The sequence below is a fragment of the Megascapheus bottae genome, chromosome 8, assembly GCF_031878675.1.
Source record: "Megascapheus bottae isolate mThoBot1 chromosome 8, mThoBot2.hap1, whole genome shotgun sequence".
Taxonomy (NCBI): domain Eukaryota; kingdom Metazoa; phylum Chordata; class Mammalia; order Rodentia; family Geomyidae; genus Megascapheus; species Megascapheus bottae.
The window spans coordinates 9,456,446-9,474,325 of NC_143516.1; the positions used below are offsets into that span (position 1 = coordinate 9,456,446).

Below are 17,880 nucleotides of genomic sequence, written 5' to 3' on the forward strand. Positions count from 1 at the left end.
CCCAGGTTTACAGAAGAAAATGGCCCCTGAAAGAAAACTTGAGCTTGATGTTTTATATATATAGTCAGTTATGGAACTTGAACTCAGGACCTGGGGGCTGTCCCTGAGCTCTTCAGCTCAAGACTAGCACTCTACCACTTGAGCCACAGTGCTACTTGCAGATTTCTAGTGGTTAACTGTAGATAAGCGCCTCAAGGACTTTGATGGCCGGGCTGGCTTTGAACCACAATCCTCAGTTCTCAGCCACCTGAGTAGCTGGGATTATAGGTGTGAGCCACTGGCTGAAAATTTGCTTTGAGAACAAATAAATGTGATATTTAGCTGCCTTTGTTGAACCCTTCTATGACATCACCACGCCATCCTATGACATCACCAAGCCATCCTATGACATCACCACACCATCCTATGATGCCAGTAAGCCAGTCTGTGCCATCACGGGACTCAACCTCCTTTGCTGGACTCTCACTGTGGGATGGAGGAACCTAAGAACTTCCTGGGTTCTGTCATTTTGTACACCTAGAAACCCATTTCAAACAATCCAAAATTGTAAAACACCACTATGAGTCACTTATCCTAAAAAAGGTGAAATAGACATTGCTTCGATTCTGGTCTTAAGAGACCAAGTGACTTTTTGTCCTTTGTGGCCATATTGGCATGTCAATGAGGATTGTAGACCACAGACATCTCCGTTTTTATTTCAGTCTACCACATACACAATGCATCACAACCTATCAACAGGTCAGAATCGCTGTCTTCAGGAAAGTTCACACAGAATACAAGATGCAGAGCTATAAAGCCATTTGAGAAAATGCTGCTTTGGTGTGAGAAATACCCAGTGTGGGTGTGTGGAAATGTATGTTTAAAGGAAATGTGTTTGACCATGTCATGTCCGCATGGGACAAGCATATGCGGTCTACATTTGATCTCCTTTCAAAAACGAAGAGGGCATGAAAAAAGAAATCTGTGCTCAGAGGAGCATCCACTCAGAGGTCTGGAAAGGCCTTGATGATGGAGTCGTAGGCGGGCGGCTGGGGGGACAGCCCGGCTCGGAGACTGTGGCTGGACCAGCGGCAGTCAGGCCGGCTGGCACTGCGGGATGCGGGGCTGGCAGCCGAGGGTGTGGGCAGGGTCATCAGCTGACTCTCGGTGTCCACAGGAAGAGGGGGACATTGCAGGAACGGGTGGAAAGTGGAGGCCCTGAAGCTGGACTTCCTGGGGAAGGAATTGGCCAGCTCCAGAGACGCTTGTCTCTGGAAAGTCAGGCTGGCCAGGCTGAGGTTGCTTCTGCGTTCACAGCCACTGTGGCGGTAGAATCCCGTCCTGCTGGGGCCGTGGCTGTAGGAGGGCCTGGACCTTCTGGGACTCCACTGAGAGATGGGGGCGCTGGCTCTTCTCCGGGACAGACACACGAACAGCGCCCAAACCAGTCCTCCCAGCACCAGCCCAATGGCCATGGAGACGCTGAAGGATATTACAAGGTCCTCTGAAAGGAAGGAAAGAAAGGACAGAATCAGTGTGGAAACACATCCTCAATGAAGCAACACTGCGGGGTAGAAACTAACCCGGGATGCAACACCAAGAATTAGGGATAGAGGCAATGGCGTTGGATAGCCAGGCGTACAGGCTGGAGGCTCATTCCTGTAAGTCCAGCTACGCAGGAACCTGGTATCTGAGGATCATTGTGGGAAGCCAGTCAGAATGGACAGATGGGAGCAATTCTTATCTCCAATGAAGCAGCAAAAAGCTGAAAGTGGAGCTGTGTCTCAAGGGGCAAAGCACCATCCTTGAATAAGAATACAGAACACCAGGCCCTGAGTGGAAGCCCCAAGGTGCAGCACCAAGAGAAAAAGGGAAAAAGAAAGAATACTCATGCTGAAGTCTTGCTTGAGGTCATCAGTTATTCCCACAGAGCTGCAAATGTCATTCAAAGATCATTTCCTCTTGAATTACAATTGTAAGCGAGGTGCCAAGAGGACAAGGAATCTGGGCCTTGCTCTGGCTTCCTCTTTCCTCCTCTGTCATCACTCACTTACCAGGGTCTCCATGCTGTCTCACTTCCTGTTCACTCTGAGTGGAGGACCATCTGTAGAGATGACTGGTTTATGTCCATTTCCTGAGCTCCCAGACCTTCATATGTATCTGGGACTGCACGATGGCATGGCCTTAACCTCCTTGCTCTCCAAATTCTGGCTCATGTTGTTGTCATGCCCTTGTTATGATCATGAAATTCCTTCCCTTCTGAATGTCCACAAGCCCACCAGGCCACACCAGTATCCTTCAATTCATGGAACTTGTTATTTGTTCAGACTTCCTGTCCTGGAGAAAGTGTGTGTGTGTGTGTGTGTGTGTGTGTGTGTGTGTGTTGTATCATCCCTAAAATGGACTTGCTACCTTAGTAGGGCCTTGGGAAATTAAAAACATATTCCTGAATACAAAGGAGTAGGTGGCTGCACCACTCCTTTGCATGTAAACCTCTCTGGGTTTTAGAAGCTATCTCCAGCCTCCCCTCCTCTGCTCTTTCCCACCTTCTACCCCCTGATCTAACCTAGGAACCATGCTGGATTTCTGCCTATTTCGAAGCCTGTCATTCTCTCTAAATTTCTGCAATATTCCATATTTTTTTCCTGCATGCAGTTAGTTTTTTGTGGTAATGAGGTTAGAACTCAGGAACTCCTGTTTGAGCCACACCTCTCAGCCCTTTTTGTTTTAGTTCACTTTTACCTAAGCGCTCACACTTTTGTCCAGGCCCTCCCACCCCTGCCTCCTCAGTAGCTGGCCAACAATTTTTAGACTTTGTCTGGAAATTTCATTCTTCAGTCTCCATATGAAGTGTCTCCTCTCAATAAAGTCAATGACATTTCTAGACAAAAATCAATTGTGTTAAGTAGACAGGTGAGCTATACATTTGTGTGTGTGTGTGTGTGTGTGTGTGTGTGTGTGTGTGTGAGTGTGTGTGTGTGTGTGTGTGTGTGTGTGTGTGTGTGTGTATTCTACATTGAAAGACCATGGGCTGGAAATTAAATGGTGAGTCCTGTAAGACTATAACCCTCTGAATCTTGGGCAATGTGACTCCCTTTCAACAATAGTCACTAACAGAAACCGAGCCTGGTAAATCCAGGCCTAAGAAGACACTTTTCAGCTCCCACTCTTGTCCTTGGGAGCCCTCTAGTGGTCATTACAGGAAAGAGGCTCAGCTGGCTTGCTGGACCTGAGACTCTGGCAACCTCTTATTGCTCTACTCCAGAGCCTAGCATCCTTGATCTGTGGATGAGTCTACACCATCAGACTGTGAGATAGGAGTAGAGACTAGCAAAAAAAAATTCCTCAGGCTGCATGAAATGGAGTTGACAGGAGATTTTGAGAGGAGAAACTGGTTGCGGTTACCCCTAAAAGTGTTTAAAGCTATCCCTTCCTAGGATGGCTTCCTTTGAGCCTCTTAATGATGTTTCCTGACAAAATATCTCAAGACAAATGTCAGCAGTGGGGTGACAGCAAGGATCCATTTCAGGACAAACGTTTAGAAACTTGTAATGTATAGTCAAGGGAAGCCAATGTTTTGTATCTTCAAATAGTGGGGGAAAATTCACAAAGGTAGCACCAGTACACTGAATGAGCATTTGTGTGCATGTGAGATTACGGTTGTATTTCCAAAATGCATTAAGAAAGCTAATGTACTATCTGAACTCCAGTGAGCAAATTAATATTATTTATTTTTTCCCTTTTTGTGTCACTGCTTTTCTCTGACTACACTGGCACAGTGCTACTTGAGTCCCTCCACCCTCGCAGGTGTGGGACACCAGCTCCTGACTCTGCAGGCAAATTAAAGAATATGGTAAAACACCACCGTCTTCTTTTTTTTTAATTTTTTTTTATTGTAATTAGTAAAAGGGTTACATGATATTTGCCAGATAGAAGGTGCATTAATTCACATACATTGATACCCTTTCACATGTCTTGGTACCCATTTCCCTCCCACCCCCACCCCCCCACCACTGTCTTCTTAAATGTAAAGGTTTGGGTTTGTGAGCAAGAAGATTATTTTTGTGACACTAAAACTAGAGCAGCACTTCTGGGGAGCAATGTGACAATGAGTATTTAAATGAATCGATGGTCTGATAACATCTTTGAAGCTGTATGGTTATTGTTGATGTTCAAAGTTGGGGAAAATAACTCCAAATATCATCAAATATAGCATTATATAGATACCCAAAGTAACTAACCACTTTGAAGTATCCATATGAATCATCAAAACAATGCTATGCACATCGATAGTGAACACTGGGTCGAATGCCAGTGGCTTGTGCCTGTAGTTCTAACTACTCAGGAGGCTGAGGTCTGAGGACCCCTGGATAGAAACAGCCCAAGAAAAAATGTCTGTGAAACTCTTATCTTCAATGAGCAAAAAACAAGAAATGGAGATGGCATTCAAGTGGCAGGGCACCTTCCATGAGAGGGAAAAGCTAAGAGATAGCTGTCAGGCACCGAGTTTGAGTCCCAGTACACACACACACACACACACACACACACACACACACACACACCCGTGCGTGCAAAATAATAAACCATTGAGTGTTTAAACAAATGTAAAACAGAATATGAAGTCATAAAAATGGGATAGGACAAAGCAGGGTGCAGTACCTCAGGCCTGTAATCCTAACTACTCAGGAGGCTGAGATCTGAGGATCAAGGTTCAAAGCCAGTCCAGGCACAGAAGGACCTGAGACTCTTATCTCCAATTAACCTTAACAGCTAGAAAAGGGGAAGTGGGGGCTTAGCTCAAGAGTAGGGTGGTAGCCTTGAGCTGAAGAACTCAGGGACAGCACCCAGGCCCAGGGGTAGGGCAGAAGCCTTGAGCTGAAGAGCTCAGGGGCAGTGCCCAGGCCGAGTTCAAGACCCATGGCCCACAAAAGAAATGGGATAGGACAATTCATTGCCTTCGATATGTATATTTTCCTAATATTAGTTTAATTGTGTATTCATATCATAGAAATTACTTTGTAATCCAAGTGAATCAAATTTGTTTTGGGGGAACCATTGTACTAATTCTTATAGCTTAGCTATCCAGGCATAATTTTTAAATAGTTGCAAATGATAATGTTGACCAAATAATTTCAAAGATTGCTGAAGACTATTGGTAAAACAAACAGCAAACCCTCATGTTGCTTCTTAAACTCTCTTAAACCCAGACAGTGAAAATAAAAGTAAAGTGCAGAAACTCAATCACAGAGAAACATCAAGTAACTAAGATATGGCCCATTCCATGGTAGCCTCCCACATATAATTTGTTATTAACTGGAATTAATGTTTCCTCTACCTGTGTACACTACAAAATTCAGAAAATATATACTGAGAGTGGTATTTCTTGGTCATACTCCATCTTCTTCATTCTCTACTGGCTTTAAATAAAGGTTCCTGAAACTCATTAGGAACCAGCCAAATCAATACACGAAGTGACTGGCACACAGATCCCCAGTGAATTCTCGCTATTAGATGTGTAACTTACTCAAATCATTTGTCCTTTGCTCGAGTCATAATAACAGCTACTATAGTGTTATACAAGTCTAAGACCCTAACGTGGGGTATGGTCAGTGTAACTGCCACTTCAAAGTCCAGGTACTGGTACTAAACTTTAGCAAAGCTCCCCCTCTAGTGGCCTTCAGATGTCATTACAAGCATCCGAAAATGACCACTAGCAGAGACAACTGAATTGATTAAAACACTCGAAATCCTTTGCAATTAGAAGAACCATCAGAGCAGCTTTTTACTGAAGTGGTCTGTGTAGTTCTCAGTATCTTAGTGGATATGATAGTTCTGGCAATGATAAGAGATTTGATGATATTTAGGCAATATTTAGGACACATAAATTTGATTAAGTAAATTCAGTAGTGAAATACAAGTATTTTTTTTTAAATAAAGTACGTTGCACTTATCTGCTGGAATATTATGTGGTCTATTTTCACACACTCTTCAATACACACAAAATTAAACAGAATCCAGCATCTTCTCACTGTCTGTTCTGCAATTTCTCTGGGCCAAGTGAGCACCATCTGTTTCTGGAATATTCCAAGTGTCTGTCAACATCTTTCTGGTTTTTACCCTTGTTGCCTGCTCTGTTCACAAGTGCAACTGCTGTCAATACAGTGGTCAGCTGGTAGAGGTCAAAACGTTAGTGGCGATGGATCACCCTTAGGTTCTGAGCTCTCCCCTTCCTGGAATGACAGTTCACTAGCTACGGCTCCATGAGGAGTGATCAGAACTCATCTCTTCCACTCTCCTGTGGGTCACTCCACTCCAGCCTCCTTCCACTTGCTGCTCCCCAAACTCCCTGCTGGCCTCCTGAGAGTGGGCTTGTGCAGGTTCTAATACATTCCTGAAAATAGTTCTGCAGCAATCCACATGACTAAGTTAGGTTTCCATTCCTAAGCTAACCTCAGCAAGATGCTGGCCATTCGATTAAAATGACAGCTTGTCCCAGCTCTAATACCTAATGGACGCTATTGATTTTCTTTTCTTAGTTTCTTGGTTATTGAAGGTATTGTTTATGGTCATAAAAAAGTAAATGGCTGAGATCTGAAGATCAAGGTTTGAAGTCAGTTCGGTCAGGAAAGCTCATATCTCCAACTCACCACTCATATCTCCAACTAACTACTAAATGTCAGAAGTGAAGCTGTAGCTCAAGTGATGGAGCACTAGCCTTAAGCATAAAAGCTAAGAGATAGTACCCAGGCCCTGAGTTCAAGCCCCAGGACTGGCACAGAAAAAAAAGAAAACGAAGAGATGGAGGAGGGGTGGGGAAGGAGGACGGGGAGGAGGGAGAGGAGCAGGAGGAGGAGGAGGAGGAGAAGCTAAATGAGATGCATAAATACACTATAGGTCGTAAGTATGACTTGTATTTAGAATGGCTAGAAAAAGCTTTGAAAGAAATAAAATTTGAGGTGCTTCTTTGTTTAGTGAGGGTAGACAAAATTTGGGAAGTAGTCCTGAGTTCACAAGGGGCAATATTCCGAGTTTCACTGGCCAACAGTATGGCAAGAATGGAGGGTGAATTCTCAAGGTACAAGATAGCACATCTCTTTCTGCCTATCATAGACTAGCCCCTGAGAACAAGTGTATAATACAAATGTAAAGTATTTTCAGATTCTCTTTGATGTCACCAGAAATCCAGCAAAATATTGAGGGAGAAAAATCTAGAATAAAAATATCCATACCATAATAATGTCTAAAAAAGACTTCTAGAAGTCTGAGCAGAACTGTTTACGAGTTCTGGGGTTTCTGGGGAGAAGGCTCCTGAGGAATTGGAGCCAAATTTTTCAGCTTTTGTGGTTAAAGGTCTACAAAGTAATTTGTTTGTGACAATAAGCAGGGTAGGGACCTAACTATGATACTACCAGGGCAATATTGTAGAACACATTCAAGATGTCCTGGGTGTAGTATGAAATGACTTGACACCTGAAGAAACAGGAAGATGTGACTCATTCTTAATAGACAAGACCCATCCACAGCATGGTTACAAGAACATGACAGTGCCTCATGCATCTGGGTTTAGTCAGTCAAAGCAACATTCTCAGAATGAATGGAAAGCCGGAAAGGGCCCGTAAACAGTGGACTTCACCTAGTTACTGCTGTACAGATTTTACTGTTATTGGCATCAGCAGTGAACACAAATACATTGGAAGTACTTGTCAGTGGGTGTCAAGAGAGACAGAACTGGATGAAGAGCCAAAGCTCCCCTTCCTCCACTCTCTCTGATTAGACTATAGGCTTATATTTGCATATGTGTGGTCACCTAATCATACAAAGAAAGGAATCTTCTTGAAAGAGAGAGGTTGGTGAGGGTTAAATTAGGTGCGTAAATGCAAATTAAGATGCCATTATTTTCTAGTTTTTCACCATGCTTATACAACAATGAATGGTAGGATAGCCCATAGAAATGACATAGGGAACTCTCAAATACTAAGGGAATGACTTGAACTCAATGACACTGGCTCCTGTTTCATGAGAGTCAGGTATAGCAAAGGTGGTGGACTGTGACCCTGCTGCCTTGATGGGAAGATTCCTAGAGAAGGGAGCAGCTGGGAGGAGAGCCAAGGTGGGTGGTGAAAGGGACGGGAGGCATCTGGGTTGTAGCTCTGGGCCACCTTTGCTGTCAGCTCTCACAAGGGCCTTTACTGCTTGCACGATATTTAGCAAGTGTTGTTCTTTGCATCTTAGAATGATCTGCCTGTTTGGGGCTTGTAGAAATCTTACAGAACTTACAGAAAGCTTAAGAACAACAGAGGGGCAAGTTACCACCTGCGACAATGAGCAGCATCAGAAGTTTCCTTTTTAGCCTTCATTAAAGGAAACGAGGGAAGTTACACATGGAAAAGCAATTTTTATATCTCCTAAATGTGTTACATTGGTGAAACTTGTACAGTTCCATTGACAAGTTTTGATTGTTTAAGCTATTTTTTTAAACTATGTTTTTAATCTTCCTAATTCTAAGTGCCAAGCAGACAATGCATTATGCTTCACTGTACAAGATTTAAAAAAAACTATCTGGCAGAAGTCAGTGATCAAAATAAATATATCAATATAGTATAAAAATAAATAAAAAACTTGACAATTTATATCTCAGAAAATGCATGTATAAAACTTTATATTTAATATGTAAGATATATTAGGTACATATTGCATTTTATACACAATTTCCTCAATCTTCCACCTATTTTACTCAAAGCAACATTTTTTCTGCTCATTATGTTTACACTGGTTTTGATGCTTATACACGAGGTTCTCTTCTTCTTTATTATGCACATCTATTTTCACTATATTCACAAGTCATGATTAGGATTTTAGGATATTTTTTCAATATAATTTCATTGTTATTATTGAGGGGTTGTAAAGTGGGGTTACAATTCCATAAATCAGGTAATGAGTACAGTTCTTCTTGGACAATCTCACCTCTTCCTTTGCTTTCTCCCTGCTTCCCTCTCTGATCTCTGCCCACAATATACACAGTTTATTTTTCACATGGTATATATTGACTACCATGATGGCATTAGTTCATTTCTGTGACCCCCTTCTTGCCCTCCCTAAAAGGACAACAACAACATAAAAGACCCAAAACAAACTAAACAGTAACACTAACATGGTGGGTATTTTTAACATATTAAGTGTAAATTCCTTTGAAAGCACAGATTTACTTACAAAGATATCTAAATTTAAGCACCAGGGGAGATACTCCAACTAAACAGCTCATTTATTTAAGCTTTAGTTATGTTTTTATCTTTAGAAAATAAATGATTTTCCTCTTAAGGTAGAAAGTTAATTCTTAAAAGTTTGAAAGAGTCAGTCTCACTTTTTGCATTCTTATTTTTGCAGTATAAGTGAATTGGCTTCGGAGTAGATTATATAGTGACTTCCTTTATAATGATGAACTTAGGTGCAGTCTCTTCTTTAGCATGCATTTAGTATATTTGCAGTCTCCATAAATAATAACTGCAAGCAATACTTTTACAAATATATATGTAGACACCTTCCCCCCCAAATAAAAAACTTATTGTTGCCTGACATCTAAATGGAATAATAATCTATAGCATAATCAAAGCCATTCTCTATAACATGTGAGCACGGATTCTTTTTTTCATCTCTGATTTTTTTTTTGCCAGTCCTGGAGCTTAAGCTCAGGGCTGGGCACTGTCCTTGGGCTTTCTTAAGGCTAGAGCCTCTTGGTCCTCTGATTAATTTTATTATATGCTTTTATTAAGACATTCATCAGTAAACCTCCTCTTCAATCTTGAAGTGAACAGAAATAGCTATTGCTGAGAAGAACACACGAATTCATCTTTGCTCATTTCTGTGGCCTTGGGCCACTGGACTAGATCAGCAGGGTAGCTCCCCACTTCTCACCTTATGCACCTGAAACATCTCCTCCGCAGACAGAAAGAAGCCTCATATGGTTTTCTGATGGGATTCACCAAACTTGCTTTGAACATGTAAATACGATTGTAGATATCTCTGTAAAATTATTGCTTTCAATTTGACACAACTTGTCCCCCGATGTGTCAACTGCCCCTTCGTTCCTGAACCTCAGTCTGGAGTTAGTAGTGAGGGTTTCACCCCAGCAGCAGGACCTCTGGACAGGTCACTGTCACTCAACTCAGCCAAAATGTATACTTTCCTACTGTCCATCTCCTCTTCCATTGTGAGCCACACAATGTTGCGTCCACTTCAACTTGTCTAACTTCCAAACATGTTCCTGTGTTGTAGGTGTCATAATACTTTTGTAAATTACATTAAATACAGAATTACCACGTAGATTCACTTCAACAATTCTGAGTATAGCATATACACTGTATATTCCTTATATAGAGTATAGCACTTACACTGTAAATTGTAAAACAAAAAAACTGAGATTATCTTGTTTCCATTAAATAAAACATATCATCATAATTTTTAGGCATTGAAATATAATTTTCCCCTAACAACTGTCTCATCATGTTCCAAAAGCCAGTTATTTCAACCTTAGGTTTCTTTTCTCCTTTTATTCTGTTTTATGGTCTCGTTATTGTGTTAATTTTATTTTCTGTCACTCCAGCCAGCCAAAATCTCTATCCCAGATTCTTAATGTTTCCATAGTCCCACTCTAGACACCTTTATACAAGTATATTTTTTGTAATAAATCTAGGAACACTGTCAGTGATCTGTTTACAGAAAACAAAAGCATTTCTCTGCATGTGATAAGTTAAAATTAAAAGCAATTAATGAAAATATCTTACCCCAAAAGTTCTCTGGCCAAGGACTCCCTAAACTTGTCGTGTTATTAGCCATTGTCTTCACAAACAAGAGAAGATAGAAAGCAAAGCCAGTATGTTCAAAAGAAGCAGTTTGATTCTATGTCTTTGTGGTTCAGTAAGAGAAAAATAATTTTCACACAACCCCTCATAGACTTGTGTTTGCATAAAAGGAAATAAGTGTATCATGTTTCCTGCTTTTATACTCAAATTAGCAACCCGTTTTTCTTATCTTGGAATTCCACATGGTTCCTGAGACACAAAACAATTTCCTTCTCGTCATTTCCTTGGCTAGGTTACCAAGTACCCTCCTCTTCTCTTGCACCATCAGAGCTGTTTCAGGACAAGAGACTTTCGTGGTGTCTCCCCAGGCACTGGTCACAGGGGAAATCTAAAAGCTCTCAGCTACAACTCTTTGGGTTTCCTTTACAGAACATTGAGAAACAGACAATTTTCTAGTGTCTGAAAGCCCATAGACATATAGTTCAAAGAGGCTATTCAGAACTCCATATTAGACTGAAACATGATTAATTTTAGTTACTATTCTTCATTTATAAATCTCATCTATTTCCTGAAATCCAGCATACGAGCTGCTCTACTTGGTATATTCATTTTGAAAAGTTCTTTCATAAATGTCTTTGTGTAATTTATTTGCAATCTTGGCTACACTTTTAGTTGGTATTTAAATATCAAAAACGATAGTTTCTGCACTGAAAGAATCTACTTAACATCAGGCAGGGGAAAGTTAAAATGCAAAACTTTTAGTGACTATAATATTAGTGTGTCAGCCAAGCACAATGATCCCAGAAATTTGGCTCCAGAAGGATATGAGAGAGCTGAGAGAGGGAAGAGCTTGAGGAAAGCCTTCTGGAAATGACAGACATTGAGATTCTTCAACAGTCTTTGTGAGCTTGGTGAGCATGAATTGAGTCCACCAAGTCCAGGGCGAGTGATCAGAAATGGGAATCATAGTATACTAAATACCTGTGATCTGATTGGCTCAATCTCTGAATAGCTGTGTTAACCCTTATAAAACCTTCACATTTTCCCTAAAACCCTGCCCTAAGATATTATTTACTGTGAGTTATATTGATGAAGTGCAATACATTCCTGAGAATCCCTAGGACACATGGGGCAAAAAGACATTTCATACAAGGTCTACTACCCTACTTCTAGCAAATGCTATTGTTTTCTGTCCTTTGTCTCCATTTTTATGAATTGGCTGAAATTTATCTCCACATAATTCAGGTAAATAAGTCTATTGCTTGAGAAAGGTTCCTATTTCATTTCTGCTTTTTTTTTTACACTTAGTGACAAAGATTATTGTATCTACTTTTCCAAAACATAAAGCAGAATTCTTCCATTGCTGCATATATTTTTAAGAATATATATTTTTATAATGAAAAGCTAGCTGACTTCAGTACTGCTATGTCTCCTGAAGCATATTTGTTGGTAGAATAGATAACTGGATTTCTCACAATCACCTTGTGTGCTACCCGAGTTCCTCCCATCTCCGGTTGGAGTGCTGGTGGGGATTTCCTTCCATTGTTTCACATTGAACCATGGAGATTTTCAACCAACACATTTCACTTTGACAGATGGTCAGAACCCAGTCAAAACCCTGAAGAAAAGTTGTTTTTCTGTGGAAGGATGGCCTAGCAATTTCTCTCTGTCTTGGGAATTGCATGTTAAGAGCATAAGCCCTTGCCAGCCCATGTAGTTCGCGTGGTAAGGACTTTCTGCTTTCTCCTGGCATACATCCACGGGAATGAGCATTGATGCTGTGATTTTCTGCTCCCTTGATGGGTCAGGCCAGAACAGGAAGTTGGCTTTTAGTCTTTTCAAAAATGTTAGGGATGCTTTTCTCCTGTTCATTACTTCCCAGGTTGAGTTTTTAGACCTGAGGCTCTCCATAGTCACAAAGTATATTTAGAGGATTATCTCTAACACAGACATTCCAGGGACTTGCTTGCTTTATTTAAGTCTCTGAGAGAAATCACCTTCTCCCTACTATTCACTTCCCCACTGAAACACACTATCTCCTCTGGCCTTTCATTGTCTTCAGAGTTCTTCCCTTCCTGACCTTGTGTTATGAATGTGTGTTCATCTGTTCTGGTTGCCATAACAACATGCCATAATCTGGGCATCTGTAAAACAATAGCCAGTAATTTCTCACAGCTCTAGAAGCCAATTCCCTCAGTGTGAAGCCCATGCTCTTACAGACATCGAGCTCAGGATTCTCATCTCCTACAACAAAGGTGTGAGACTTCATGCCCAGCTTCTTATGAGGTCACTCATTCCATTCACCAAGGCTTTGCCTCTGCTCAAAGGCCCTCAGAATGCCATCCCCTGTGAGTGAAGGTTTCAGCCAATGGATTTGGGGTGGGTTCAGATATTGAGGCTGTATCAGCGTGCTTTATTTGGTTGTTTGTCTTTTCCACCAGAAGTATGGTCTTGGTGTGTCGTGAAACATTAGTGTTGTGGAAGCTTGATCCCTAGTGGTGGGGCTGATGAGGTGTGACCTTTCAAGAGTTGAAAGCTTACTAGGAACTAAGTAAATCATTTATGGACTATTGCTGGGATCACAGTCTAGGCAGTGCATACAAGTGAATTTGCTTCCCCAAAATGGGATATCTTAAAAAGAGTGAGCTTTCCCTGACCTCGCTAGACTCGCTTTTGACCCTTGAGGTCACTTGCCACACGGATCTAGCTACACAGAAGAATATGTCAGCATCAAGCCTTTGACACTCTAGCACTGTAAACTAAATAAACCTCCTTTCTTTATAATGTACCACACCTTGGGTATTTTGTTATAGCAGCACAGAATAGACTATGGCACGAGCTTGAATGATCTGCCTGTATCTCTATTTTCACTGGTTAACCTGGAAGTTAAATCAGATATCAATGTTTCAAGGTCTCTTAAGACGCATTATCAGTCACGTTAATAATAGAAGAAAACAAGGTTCCTTAACACTTGAAAGCAAGTTAAAAATGATCTATTCGCCAGTGTCTTGGTGGTTTTCAGTTGTGACTTATAACTTGCTACTGCTGAAGTGAAGAGACTATTGTCATCTGTAGAGGCAGAGCGCCGAGGCTGGGGCAGCTGTCAGACTCTGGCTGGCAGGATGGGTGGTGGAGAGACCCCTGCCAGCATGGATCCTGCTCCTAGACCAAGGTGCCATAACCGCATTGAGCCTATGGCCAGCATTCATCATTTTCTTCCTTAAGATAAGAATGCAAGAAATGCTTTGTCCATTCCTCCTCAAGTCCACATTGTAAAAGAGGACGGGCCCTTATTGCCTATCATAAAAGTTGCTGACAGACACCTCTGTACCAAAAGGCAGAGAAGGACCTAATGTGTTTCTTCCATTCTAATTTCCACACGATACAGACACCTTCAAAACCCCACTCCAAAGACCCAGGGTAAGCTACCACGCTCTATGTTTAGGTATGATGAGGGCTAAAAACCTATGTAGAAATATAATTGGACAAAAATAAATGATCAGCCCCAACACTAATAGTGAGGGAAACAGAAAGGCCCCTCCTCATATCACTTTTGGCTCTGGAGTACATTAGAACATGGTGACACAGGTGTCTTGTGATCTTCATCGGACATGATGGGTCAGAGAACGTGTTTATGGCTATCTTCGCTTTGGTTCAGTGTTTTCTGAGTTCCAACAATATTCAATTCTTCCAACAAACAGCCAGGATCAGTATTTTGAAGCTTCCTTCTTGGACTTTCCATGAACTAACATATAAATATTTTTGTGCACACATTCAACTATGTTATTTTTAAAGCAACGATATATATTACCAACTTAGTTTTGTAGTGTCACTTTTTAGCTCAATCATATATCTTAGAGATTATCCTATTTTGTTTCCTACCAATTTATGTCTTTTCTCAACCATTTCTCAAGTTTTTTGAAACTTTAAATACAAAATTATGTAATTATTCCCCAAACGTCTACCATACACTGAGTGTTTCCGCTCAGATCTAGATGTCATGTGTGTTTCCCTACATTTAAAATGTATTCAGATAAAAGCACAGCTACTAAAGTAGAAGGACAGCCAACCAACTGGGAAAAAATATTTACAAATAATACATCAGACAAATGCTTAATATCCAGTATCTACAAGGAACTCAAGAAATGAATCCCCCCAAACCCAACAAACGAATCACTAAATGGGCAAGGGAAATAAAGAGAGACTTATCAAAAGAAGAGGTTAAAATGGCAGAAAAGCAGATGAGAAAATGCTCATCATCCATGGTCATAAAGGAAATGCAAATAAAAACAACTCTAAGACATCACATTACCCCAATTAGAATGCCAATATTCTGAACTCAGACAATGACAGTTGCTGGCGGGGTTGTGGAGAAAAAGGAACCCTACTACATTGCTGGTGGGAATGTAGACTAGTTCAGCCACTCTGGAAAGCAGTGTGGAGGTTTCTTAAAGAACTGAAAATAGACCTTCCCTAAGATCCCACCATACCACTCCTGGGCATCTACCCTGAGCATCATAACTGAGGATATAAGGACACCTGCTCAGCTATGTTCGTCTCTGCACTATTCACAATAGCCAGGCCACGGAAACAATGCAGATGCCCTACTGTAGATGAATGGATACAGAAAATGTGACATACACACACACACACACACACACACACACACACACACACACACACATATACATACATACAATGGAATTCTACATAGCCAACAGACAAGATAAAATAATGGCATTCGCAGGAAAGTGGATGAATCTAGAGCGAATCATGTTGAGTGAGACAAGTCAAGATCTAAGGAACAAAAGGCACATGGTATCCTTAATATGTGGCTATTAGATCCAAACAGAACAAGAGCGAGGACTCAGTATTTGCGTACCCAATGATACGGACATGGTACTGGAAATATAAACACAACTACATAGACATAAAAACCTATAACTCTATAATGTTTTATTACAAAGATTATTATGTATCTATGGCCTACAAATCCTCAGCCTAATTTTAATTATGTTCTAAAATCTAAGTGCCAGTGATTGTATATAGAGATTCCCTTCTTGAATATTTGTTTGTTAAACACATCATTTGAAATATGATATAATAATTAATGTTAATAAATCCTTTAAAAAAGTGAAGGAAAGAAAAATGTATTATGTCACCTTAAAGCACAAAATAATTACTTCAGAACTATCACATTTACCTTAATTGCTCAGTAACAGATATAATGTGTGATTTATATTTCAACTATTGATTGTTAACCTAGTATAATTAAGCTTTTACTTTGAAATGTTAGCAATTTACTATCATATATTATATAATAAGAAATTATATACATTTTAAATTATATTTTATTTTTGTTGACAGTTCTTTGGTATACTGGGTACACAGTGACCATTTAAAGGTCCTTCCCTTTTTCCTTCCTCCCCTCTCCTCCCTCCCCTTCTTTTCCCTTCCCTTCCCTAAGTGGAATTCATTGTCAAGGATAGTTTATGTGGCCACTTTGTCTGCTGTATACTTGAGACAAAGTGAGAGCTCATAACATGATAGATTGTGCCAAAGTGTCAAAGTGTTTTACTGCTTTTTCTTTCTTTCCTTTTTTTTTTTTTTTTTTTGGCTTGAACTCTGGGCTTGGTCGCTGTCCCTGAGCTCTTCAGCTCAAGGCTAGAACCCTACCACTTGAGCCATAGTAAACACTTGCAGTTTTCTGGTCGTTTTTTTGGAGATAAGAGTCTTGCAGACTTTGGTGTCTGGGCTGGCTTTGAACTGTGATCCTCAGATCTTAGCCTCCTGAGTAGCTAGGATTACAGGAATTAGCCACAAGCACCCGGCTTGTTTTACTGGTTTTTATTGGTGGTCTTAGGTATAGAGGAAGTAATCACACCTGTTCTCTTTCAACACACTGTTGTGTGTGTTCTCACCTCTGCCATTTATTATTTATTTCCTCCTTTTTATCTTCATTGATTTTCAGTCCTCTTTGTTACATAAATATCTGAGGTGTTGAATAAGGCTTGGTGTTATAATAATATCTGTATAATCATTTTGTAATCGTATGGCAAAAGTCTCTGCCACAAACATATACAAGCTATATGTATAGCCACTTAGTGCCTGATTTCCTTTTTGTTCCTTAGAACATTTTACATAATGACTCGATTTTTTTTGAGGGCCTGGGTTTGACCTCAGGCCTTGTGCTTGTTAGACAAGTATTCTACATCTCAAGCCACAGTCCATTCCCTTTTGTTCCCTAGTTTTTAGATCGGGTCTCATGCTCTTGCCTGGGCTGGCCTTGGACTGCTATGTCCTACCTCCATCTCCAAAGTGGCTGAGATTACAGATGTGGAACACCATACCCCATCAAGACTTTAAAAAACTTACCCCTTCTGGGACCGGGAAGTGTGGCCTAGTGGTAGAGTGCTTGCCTAGCATGCATGAAGATCCTGGTTCTATTGTACCACGTACATAGAAAAAAAGCCAGAAGTGGTTCTGTGGCTCAAGTGGTAGAGCTCCAGCCTTGAGAAAGCCCAAGGGCAGTGCTCAGGCTCCGCGTTCCAGCTCTACGACTGGCAAAAAAAAACCCCAAAAACCAAAAACAAAAAACCTTACCCTTTCGCCAAAATTTACCTTTTTAAGAACTGAAGCTTTATGAAATAGTCTCAGGCTTACTTCTTCCTGCTAACTGGGTACTATTGTTTCTTCTTGACCTGTACAAAACTTGTACTACGTAGGTTTTGTTGTAAGATCAATTCTAGATATTCTACTTTATTCTAATTTGATTGTGGCATGGCTACTTTTAATTATGGTGTATTTTTTTTACATTACAATTTCCTTTATTTTCCACATTCATGTCACAATTATATATCCTGGATTCACACAGTTGACAGATTACCCTTGTACTCACATCATGCAGATTTCCTCATTACAAATACCAGTGCTGTGCGTTAAGTCCTTGTCCCAAAGACACCCTCCCAGCTTGGCTGAATCTGAAACTCCAGGCCTTACTCAGGCCTTACTAAGAAGACTTCTTTATCCCCTTGGCTTTCATGCAGTATAAGTCCCCACCCCTCTGTAAATGCGCTTTACCCCCTACTTGAGCACTCCATGT

General features: G+C 40.7%; 1 protein-coding gene across 1 annotated transcript; it reads right to left on the reverse strand.

Annotated features, from left to right (window-relative positions):
* Nucleotides 1-539: 539 nt before the first annotated feature.
* On the reverse strand, nt 540-10,905 carry Myct1 (MYC target 1). The gene is made up of 2 exons (XM_090337944.1): nt 10,761-10,905; nt 540-1,483 (listed from the first exon to the last, which is right to left on the reverse strand). The coding sequence occupies exons 1-2, from the start codon at nt 10,810-10,812 to the stop codon at nt 984-986; spliced, it is 552 nt and encodes a 183-aa protein (XP_090194070.1). The 5' UTR covers nt 10,813-10,905; the 3' UTR covers nt 540-983.
* Nucleotides 10,906-17,880: the final 6,975 nt, after the last annotated feature.

Coding starts and splice junctions, on each gene's coding strand:
- Myct1 (XM_090337944.1), bottom strand. CDS start 10,812: ATGGCTAATAACACGACAAGTTTAGGGAGTCCTTGGCCAGAGAACTTT. Junction 1,484..10,760: donor TTGGCCAGAGAACTTTTGGG/GTAAGATATTTT, acceptor CCTTCCTTTCAG/AGGACCTTGTAATATCCTTC.